The sequence below is a fragment of the Panthera tigris genome, chromosome A3 (genome assembly GCF_018350195.1).
Source record: "Panthera tigris isolate Pti1 chromosome A3, P.tigris_Pti1_mat1.1, whole genome shotgun sequence".
Classification (NCBI taxonomy): Eukaryota; Metazoa; Chordata; class Mammalia; order Carnivora; family Felidae; genus Panthera; species Panthera tigris.
Window position 1 is genome coordinate 1,566,687 of NC_056662.1, and position 10,243 is coordinate 1,576,929.

The 10,243-nt window shown below is 66.8% G+C and overlaps 1 protein-coding gene across 1 annotated transcript; it reads left to right on the top strand.

The window, feature by feature from the left end:
* The first annotated feature begins 220 nt into the window (after positions 1-220).
* On the top strand, positions 221-9,351 carry RBBP8NL (RBBP8 N-terminal like). The gene is made up of 13 exons (XM_042979684.1): positions 221-281; positions 1,087-1,129; positions 1,691-1,786; positions 2,071-2,183; positions 2,810-2,882; positions 3,277-3,407; positions 3,554-3,636; positions 3,854-4,020; positions 4,408-5,092; positions 5,343-5,469; positions 5,936-6,006; positions 6,231-6,360; positions 7,993-9,351. The coding sequence occupies exons 1-13, from the start codon at positions 221-223 to the stop codon at positions 8,121-8,123; spliced, it is 1,911 nt and encodes a 636-aa protein (XP_042835618.1). The 3' UTR covers positions 8,124-9,351.
* The last annotated feature ends 892 nt before the right edge of the window (positions 9,352-10,243 follow it).

Genomic DNA, 10,243 nt, shown 5'->3' on the forward strand with positions numbered 1-10,243 from the left:
GACCCTGTGGCCTCTCAGTACGGGGCCCGCTTCCCTGGGCAGACGAGGCCGGTGCGTGTGTTTCTGCGGATCTGCGCCTGCATACACAGACCCTGCCCCGGCCAGAGTGACCTCTCCCCACGCCTTCCTCTACAGGCTGGGGACAGAGGGGCGGTAGAGGCCAGGGGGCCATCCCTGTACCCTGAGCACAGAGGGGCCTGGGCCAGAGCCCTCGGGAGCCATGGAGAGCTTCATGGAGTCACTGAACAGGCTGAAGGACGTCCATGAGAACGAGGTCCGGGGTGAGTGCCACGGGGGGCGGGTGTCCACAGCCCTCACCTGGGCCGGGTCAGGATGCTCCTCCACGAACCTCCAAATCTAGCCAGACCTGGGGGCCCTGCCTTCCAGGCCCAGACGGGGAGTCCTGACCCAGAGCCCAGAGGAGGCAGGCGCCCAGCCTCAGATCAGCATCCCTGAGTGTGGCCCTGGAAGGTGTTCTCCCAAAGGGTCAGCCGACAGCAGAGCAGAAATAAAAAGCCAGGCCTCCAACAGAAAGCCAGACGCTTGGGTTGAGATGAGCCCCTCACCCAGGGCGGGGCAGGGGTGCTGGCGGCCCACAGCCGTGTGGTTGCCCACCTCCAGGGATGGATGGAGGCCCATCCAGAGCATTGCAGGGTTTAGAGCTGAAATCCTGCTCCCCGACAGGACCCCCGAGGCCAAGATCTGCCCCAGCCCACAGGCCTGTCCACTCCACCCCCCATCACGGGGCTGGGGCCAGCGTACTCCCCTCACTCTCGGCCGGCCCACAGCCCTCACACACCACCCTGAGGGCCCGAGGGGCCCGGATCTCTTCCCCGGTGACCTGGAGAGGTGGGGACTGCGTGGGCCCAAGTCAGACTCCAGCCCAGTGGCAAGGGCTTCCCCAGAGAGCGGGTTTTATTTCCACACTGGCTGTGCCCCCAGAAAACACCCCTCAAGGACTCGGCCCGGTGGGATGGCCTTGGGGAATCAGTGAGGGGGTCCAGGCAGGCGGCGGGGGTCCACAGAGGGCCCTGCCTGACGGCCAGGGACAGGAGGTGACCCCCACCCCTTTCCTGGCTCCCCTAGGTCTGCAGAATAGACTCCTAGAGCTGAACTCCGAGAGATGCCGGTGAGTCAGGACAGACCCCGGCCCAGTGGGAACCCAGTGGGAAACACAATGACCACAGTCCAGGGTGCTAACGCTGCCCCCATCCAGTGATGCAGAAGGGGAAACTGAGCCTCGGGGCTGGGGGCGGGGCTGAGTCACCGGTCCGAAGCCGTGGCCTCGAGTAGCCGCTGCAGCCAGGACTGGAACCTCCAAGCCCCGCCGAGCGAACAGGGGCCCTCCGGTGGGGGGGGGGGCAAGCCGTATCCGCTCGGGGCACCCAGGGCACCAACAGTGAGACCCCCAGGGCCCGCGGGGCAGCTTTTCGCATCGCCACTTCACAGACGGCCGCACTGCTGTGCCACCGCCAGCGGCGCGTGGACGCGGCCGGTCGCCAAGGTGGCCACGAACGCCCGCGTTTGGGCCGCTGGGCCGGCACCGCCCTCGTGAGGCCGGCTCTACCAGCGTTCCCAGCAGGTGCACCCCGCAGGACCCAGCCCGGGACTCGCCCCGGCGGGAGGGGCCCCCCCCCCCCCCCCCCCCCCCGGGCAGAGCAGAACCCGCGCCTCGGCTCGCCCCCCACAGGGACGCCCAGAGGGTGGAAGAGCTCTGCGCCAAGAACCACCAGCTCAGGGAGCAGCAGAAGGCGCTGAAGGAGAACGTGCGGGTGCTGGAGAACAGGTGAGTGGACAGGGGTGGGGCGGGAGGGCAAGCGGACCGCCGGGAGGCCTCGCGCGCTGGGGGACTGAGCCGGGCGGTGCCGCCGAGCCCTGAGTAAAAGGCACTTCCGCGGCTCCTTCTCACGCTCGGCAGAACAGGGAAGGCTTAGCCCACGTGCCGGGGCTTCCGCGGTCAGCGGAAGGCAGGGCCGCGTCCCCGGAGCAGGGCAACGAGGGTCCCAGCCCCCTCTGGGGGCCCCGGTCTCCGTCCTGAGAGCGGCCTCTCGCCCCCGCCCCACACCGCAGGCTGCGAGCTGGCCTGTGCGACCGCTGCATGGTCACCCAGGAGCTGGCCAGGAAGAAGCAGCAGGAGTTCGAGAAGTCCCTCCTCCAGAACCTGCAGCGCGCCGTCCTCCTCAGTGAGCCCCGCCCCTGTCACCCTGCACCTTGCTCTGCCCCACCCCATCCCCCCCCCCCGTCCTCCTCAGTGAGCCCTGGCCCGTTACCCTGCACCTCTCTGTCGCCCCCCCCCGGGGGGTCCCGGGACCCCCAGGACCTGCTCGGCCTGACACGGGGGTCTCGGGGAAACAGACAGCGATACAAAAAAGGCCCAGCGGGCCCCGGCATGTCCCTCACTGGTCGGTCACCTGGGCTGGGGGTGCCCCCGACCTCGGGACGCAACCCCTCCTTCCTGTGATGAGGACAGTCCCACAGAGTCCGGAGCCCCCACCTGCCAATGAGGAGGACAAGCCGCCTGTCCCCCAGGGGGCGCCCCAGGGACAAGCTTCGTTGCGGGGGGCGGGGGGGGGGTCCCCACCACTTTTGACGGCCTCCACAGCCTGGTGCCGTTTACTCAGTAGCGTCCAACCACGCACTCACACAGCAAGCACTTACGGGGCACCTGTGGGCTGCCAGACCCCGGGCCGAGTGCTGGAGTCACAGCTGGCAGACAGGCCAAGGAGGGGGACTTCCCTGGTGTTGTGGGGACCCTGTCCCCGCCCTGCCTCTCCTCCCCGAGTTCTTCACTGATCAGCGCATTTTGCAGCCAACGAGTTGAACCGCCTGCAGGGGGAAAACGAGACGTTGAAGGAGGAGATAAAGCGGCTTCGGGGCCCACGGTGAGTGGGGGAGGTGAGCACCCACACTCCCCAAACCCCCTCCACGGGAGGCCCCCGCCACTGGTGCAGAGAGGAGGGCACAGGACCCCGGGGGGTCCCCACAGGCCATCCCCACGGCACAGACTTCTAACCTCTCATAGTCCAACAAGTGGGGGCCTGGGGGACACCCTAGAAACTGAGCTGGGTCCCCAACACCCGCGGCAGCCATCAAGGTCTTAGCCCTGTGGAGCCATGGACGGCGGAGTCTCAGGCAATGTCAAGAGCGAGTGCTTTCCTGGTCACCTGAGTGTCCCCGCAGGGGTGGCTTGTCCCCCAGGAGGGTGCGCCCTGGCCTTCCTGGTCCTGGCACCGCCCTTGCTCACCCTCCCTGTCTTTGTCTCCCCTCCGGAGTCAGGCTCAAGCCCCAATACAGGGAGGGTGCCTCAGACCCCCCCTCACCCCTACTACTCCCCTCCCCGGGCGCTCGGAAGGCCGCCATCGAGAAGACATCGGGAGGCCATGAGGAGGCCGAGGACGACCATCCAGGTGGGAGTCCCCAGAGGGGAGGTGCCGTGAGGGACAAGAGGCCAGAAAGTTGGGCACCACTGAGGAGCCCTCTGGCTGGAGGACGGAGCTGCCCACCCCTCCGAGTGCCTCCTCACCGGCCCTGCCCACTGCTTCTCCTCCCACAGAAAAGTCCACGGGGTACAGGACACCTCCAGTAGCCAGAATCTCCCCAAGCGCCAGCCTGCCCGAGACGTGGGCCCCGGACACGGTGAGCACGAAGGCCCCCAAGCCTGCTCCCCTCTTCCAGGCAGCCCCAGGCTCTGTGCCGGGCACGGCGCCCAGCCCCACGTGGCAGGTGGGCCAGCCAGGGACTGCTGGGTGGAGGCGAGGCTCAGAGCGGGCGGCTAACTTGCCCAAAGTCACAGAGAACAAGGGCAGAGGCCGGCAGCCGCCCCCGCCCAGGCTGACGCGTCCACCCGGCGCAGAGCCCCCAGCGGATCTCCAACCAGCTGCACGGGACCATTGCCGTGGTGCGGCCTGGGTCCCAGGCATGCTCTGCTGACCGGGGCTCCACCAACGGGACACCCGCACTGCCGCTCACCGGGAGCAGCCCCCCCAGCCCACCCAATGAGCACAGCCTCCCCCTGGACAGGTGAGGCCCTGCCTGCCACCGCCACCCCAGCAGACTGCCCGGTCTCCAAATCTGGTCCCACTTTTCAGGAGGCGGCCAGGACAAGGGGAGGGAGGTGTGGGGGTAGCAGATGGGGACTGAGCCCCGGGAACCCTCTCGGAAGTGGTGTAAGACCGACCATCCTCAGTGTCTGAGAGCATCGTGTGGTCGGGACACAGGGGCCGGGGCCGGAGCAGGCAGCTAAGGCCCGGAAGAGAGAAAGATCTCCGTGTGCAGCTCCTTCCTCAGCGCCCTGGGCCCCAGGTCACTTCTGGCCCCTCCACGACCGTGCGCGCGGGCCTGCCTTGCGAGCTGGGGCAGCCGGGCTGTGAAATGGGGGCTAACCCAGGGCTTCTCCTCTCCCTGCAGCTTTCTGCGGGCCGCCCGGCACCCGGTCATGACCTATGAGTCCCTGAAGCGCTCCCTCCGGGCTGACCGCCTCTGCCTCCTGAACCGCCACCTGGCCCTGCACCTTCAGAGCCCCCACGGCGGCCCCCAAGTCCCCGCCTCAGCCCCCAGCGGCCCCCGGCCCCAGGGCCTGAAGGCTGGAGAGGCAGAGGCCTGGGAGGAGCCCATGGGCCCACTGGGCCTCCCGGGGGGCCCAGTGGACATGCGACACCCTCGGCTGGAGGGACAGCAGCTGCGGGCACAGGGGCGGATGGGCAGTGCCAGGCTGAGGGGCCCGCCTCCGCCGGGGGGCACCCCACCCTCCCCACCAGTCAGCTCTGACTCAGAAGGCCCCCAGGGCGAGGCAGCCCTGTCCGGAGGGGGACACACACAGCCCACCGGCCCAGGTAGCCCCAGGGGAAAGGAAGCCACAGCCACACAGGACTATGTCCCAGACAAGCCCCTGGACCTCTCGGAGCGCGGCCGGGGCCGGGATGCCCCCAAGCCTCCTGACCAGCCGGGGTCACTCAGCCCCCCAGCTGCCCACACTCCCAGCCCAGAGCCGCCCCACGGAGCAGAGCCGCCTGCCCAGCCTGTACCCTGGGGACTCAGCAATGGCACCAAGGGAGCCAGAGCTCCAGAGGCAGAAGGACCCCCAAGTCCTGCGGTAAGGGGCCCACCCCTGTTCTCGGCCTCCACGCGCCTCCAACCCAGGCCCGGCATCCAGCCAGGCCCAGGCCGTGCTCCCCCCTCTTTCCGTCAGGTCGGTCCCCAGTGACACAGCCTGGCTGCCTGATTCACGCTAGAGGCGATGCTACCCTCCAGCTGCAGTCAGCCAGAGCCTGCTAGGCTGTGCCCAAGGCTGGGCTGGGGGCAGGGCTCAGATGAATTCAGCTGCTTCCTCGCTCCGCCCCCAGGATCCCTCCCAAGCTCTTCCAGGGCCCCACCCCAACGTGCCCTCTCCAAGCGGGACGGGAGATGAAGCTAGGGGGAGACCAAAACCTCCCCCCCACCCACACCGGCCCGATGCTGATGGCCACCCAGGTAGGATGAGTGCCTGGGGTCAGGAGCACCTGGCGCGGTAGTGGGACGGGAGGGGCCGTGGTCAGTGGCCGCCGAGGAAGCGGTTTGGGTCCAGCTCAGCCCCCTGGACCTGCTCTGCCAAACCCTGGGTCTAGGGCTTGGCACCCCAGCTGCAGTCCCAGAAAAGAGCTGGGGGCCCAGGGCAGGCACATCGCTGATCATAGGCAGTGAAGGGAAGACCATCCTAGCAATTAGGGCTTCAGGGCATGTACTGAGCTCCCCGTCACACAGCTACCAAGCCTGGGATAGCCCAGCAGGTGGGGCCGCAGCAGAGGGTCCCGGAGACACTGGGGAGGTTACTCGGCCCCTCGGTGCCTCAGTGTCGTCTGCAGTTGCCACTCTTAGTCTGGCCTGCTAGAAAGGCCTGTGCATCCGCTAGGCTCCAGGGGCCCCCACCCCGGCCTGACCCACACCCTGCGTCCTGCAGAGCTCAGCAAGGCCCAAGTGCAGTGGCTGGAGTCGGACGACCTGGACGAGTCAGACACCTCGGACGATGAGGTGAGGTGGATCCCCAGCCGCACGCTCCGTGGGGCGGGGCCGCTGAGCCGCCTGGGCTGCCCCAGGCTCGGGGGAGGGCCCTCGTCCTGACCACACCCCCAGGCCCTCAGGTGCGCCCAGGCTGGGGGGAGGGCCCTCGTCCTGACCACACCCCCACAGCCCTCAGGTGCGCCCAGGCTCGGGGGAGGGCCCTCGTCCTGACCACCCCACCCCCACACCCCTAGGTGGGCCAGAGCTGCGAGGTGGGGGCCAAGCCCAGCACACCGCGGGAGGGGCCCAGGTGCTTCTGCACCAAGGAGCGAGGGCAGAGCCTGCAGCAGAAGAGGAAGCGAGCCGCGGGCCCCTGGTGCAGAGGTACCGCGGGGAACCGGCCGTCGGGACGGGGGTGAGGGGCAGCCGAAGTACAGCGCCCTCACCCCACCTTTGTGGCCGCTCAGAACAGAAACCAGCCCTTGCACCTCCCCCTGGCACAGGCCCCTTTGAGCAGGGACCCAGGTCAGGACAGTGTGGATCCTGGCTCTTCTCGGCCTCACTGTCCCGCCTGAGCCAGTCCCGTCACCCCAAACCTCAGTTTCCCCCCAGAACCGGCAGTTGGAGGGGGGGATGGCAGTAGCAGAGTGAGTGTGAGACTTCCGTGGGATAAGGCTGAGGACAGTTGTTATCACCGTCTTTGGCATCAGGGCGAAGGGGCTTCCTGGGCCACAGCAGCCCCCAAGCCCGGTGGCCCGGAAGTCCTGCTCCTCTCCTGGCCCCTCATGGCGGGGGTCTCCGAGACCCTCCTGTCCACCTTCAGAGAGGGGCATCACAAAGGGTGCAGGCCTCTGGGCCCGGAGTGTGTCTGTTCCCACTGAGGCGGTGGGGGCTGCTGGAATGTTTGCCGGGGGCGGTGCTGTGGGCCCCTCCCAGGAGAGCCGCCCGAGCCGGCCGGAGGGTATCAGAATGACCTTTCACTTCCTGGTCGGGCCACAAAGGCAGCTGGGCTGAAAACCTGTGAAAGCCTGAGCTAATAACACAGGCCGCCCTGGTGTTTGTGCAAGCAGACCGGCAGTAGGCAGGCTGGGCTGTGGCCGCCACAATGTGCCATTGTTGCCTGGAAAGCGACAGTGGCCTGTGTTTGCTCGGGCGAGCCATGGAGGAGGCCAGCACACCTGTCATGTTTCAAGGCACTTCCTGCTCGGCATATTCGGAGACTGTCCTGGTGGCCACAGTCCACAGGGGTTCTTGGGTATCCACCGCACCCTCTGCTCTGAGCCAAGTCCCATCCCCGGTCTCCTCCCTGGGCGAACCCAGGGGCTCCCAAGCCGACACCCACCCAAACCCTGCAACGCACACACTGCCCGTCAGCGAGAACGGCGGCGTCGCCCAGCTTGTGGCGGGCACCGCTTGGCTCCAGGGGCAGCGCCCTTGGGTCCTGTGCCCACGCGGAGGTTCAAGGTGGCAGATGGAATCAACTGCCCGTGGGCCTCACCACCCTGCCCAGTGACGGGGCATCACTGTTGCACAGGTGGGAAAACCAAGACCCCCAAGAGTTAATCTGCCCAAGGCCACAGGGCTGGTACGTGGGGCCAGGATTCCAACGTGGCCTATCCAACCCAGAGCCCTCGTTCCGTTAGGGCCCAGCATCTTGGCAGGACCTACCTGCGAGGGTCCCGAGGACAGACCAACTGCGCCCTAGGCCCATGGAGGCACCCCACCAGTGTCTCGGGGATTCTGAGAGCATTTCCCGAGAAGCGGGATTTATCTAGAAGGTCCTGGGCCTTCAGCAAGGCATCGAGGCACTGGGGCCAAATGGTCTTGAGTCACACGCCTGGGGGGAGAGCCCACCCTCCAATCGGACCAGCCCCGCGCCGGTGTCTGGTGCCTCCAGGAACGCATCAGCTCCCCTTGTCCAAACGCTGCCCACAGGGCCCTGGGCAAGAACCCAGTATCACTGCGAGGGAGACACAGACTGCTGCCTGCCACCTAACCTCGGTCTACTCTCCACAGCCTCCAAGAAGCCACCCCCAGGGAGAAGGAATCCGGGGGAGCCCCTGACAGCACATGAGGGGTCCGGGAGCCCAAGGGACCCTGAGGACGGCAGCCCCCCACCAAGCAATGGCAGCTGGGAGGAGACTTAGCTGCTCCCGGGGGCACCACACCCAACTGACAGCCCAGCACAGGGCAGGAGGGGACGGGGACCTGGACCATCCCCACAGGGGCTGGAAAGGCCAAGAGGGGGTCTTTGGCTGGCCACTTGGACCCCTCCATCTCCACCCATCTCAGGTTGACCAGCTGGTCCTGGCGCTCGACCCTCACCCCATCTGCTCCTTTGGGGGGCGGTAGGGTTCTCAGAGGCAGGGGAGGCAGGGGTGACTCAGACTCCAGCCCAGCGCAGTCCCCACCCCTGCTGCACGTAGGCAACCCTTCCTGGGCAGTGCCCCCACTTCTGACGGTCTCAGACTCCACTGGCATCCCTGACCCCCAGGGCCCTGCGCGCCTGGCCACCCCCTCCCTGACTGGGCGGAATGCGAGTGGTGGTCTCGGGCGCCCCCTCGTGGAAGCCTGCAAACGTGCCGGCAGTCAGGGTGTTGGGAGGCCAGCGGGCGGCAGGGCGTCGGGAGGCCAGTGGGCGCCCCACTGGAGAGGGTATCCAAGAACAAAGGTGTAAGGGATGGCATGTGCCGCTGGCAGAGTCCGGGGGTCAGCTGGGTCTCCGACTACCTGGGCTCTTGAATGCGTCCAGGCCTGGGAACAAAACCAGCCCCGTTTGCAGAGGGTACAGGGACCGGGGCAAACTCTGGGGAGGGCTGCAGGGAACAGAACGGAAAATGTGCCCCAGCCCCCACACAGAGTACCCTCCTCACTGAGCGACTACTCCTGTGTCCCCAGACCACACCTGCAGGACCCCAGGGCGGCTGGGCCAGGATTGCACCCTTAGCCCTCAGGGGTACCCTGCTCCTTCAGCCGTTGTCACTTTAGGAGGGTGTGTCTCAGTACCCTCTGGGGGAGGAGCTTAAACAGGCTCCCAGGCCCCATTCCAGACCCACCGAACTGGGGTCTTGGGAGCAGGCCTGCACTCGAAGTCTGAGAAGTTTGAGAACTGCTCGTGCTGGGCAAAGGCGGGATACAGGGCAATGGCTGGGCCGGGCAAGGCCTGCGACACATTGAGGGTGCAGGTCTGACAACGGGAGCACCACTCCCCCTCACTCACTGGCCTGCCCACCTGCTGGCCCCAGAGATCAGAGGGACTAAATGCCCAAGAGGGAAGCTGGGGCGGGAGGTGCACGTGTGTGTGCGTGTGTGCGTGTGCGTGAAAGCTCCTATTGTTAAAAGTTGCTCTGATCTGACATCAAATAAAAGCTGTGTGCGGACAAGCATGGACGGGGCCGGGGAGCACAAGATAACAGTCCTCCGTCACTCCGTTCCCCCATCACCCCCTTCTCAACTTCCTCGTCTGACAGCAGCTCAACTGTCAGCTGCCCACCTGCCAGGGCCCCCCCTCTAGTACGACTGGGCAGGACTGAGGGTCCACTCTGTGTCTAGGCACAGCACTTCGCAGCTCTGGTCTCACTCCTTCCAGGAGCCCCGCCAGTCACACACAGTGCCCCCACTTCACAGACAGAGGGGCTGAAGGTCGGGGAGGGTAAGCAGCTGACCCAAGGTGGCCCAGCTGGCAGGTGGCAGAGGAGGCCGAATCCGGAGCTCAGGCTCTTGGCTGCCCCAGTCGCCATGCTGCCCACTCCCCGCGCACCGGCAGGTAGCAGCGGCAGTGGGCACCACCCATGGGCACAGGGACTCCCCAAGAGGGACCTTCACAGGGCAGTTCTGCTGCCCGTGAGTGCCTGGCGGCCCGCGTTCGGTCCTCATTACACATTTGGTCAAGCCCCACTTTCTGCCTGACGGGAAACTGTCCGCTCCCTCCCAAGCACAGGAGAGGCCTTGAAGGCCAACTTGGTAGGGCATCGGGAAGAGGAAAGAGGACAGGCCGGACGCTGGGAGAGCCTACCTGTGATGGCAAATGAAAATCAGTGGGAGGGGACATGGCCACGGTGGGAGGTGGGTACGGGGGACTGAAGGGGGAGTGGCCGTGCAGCAGCCCCCAGCTGGGATGGGAGACTCCCTCACTCATCCTGCCCTCACACAGAAGCGCACAGCCAGCTTGCGTCTGCCCCGCCCCGCCCCACGCCCTCCCCAGCAGGGGCTCAGAAGATTCCCTGGATCAGGGTGTGTGCCCAGCAGCTACACGCAGAGGCACTAC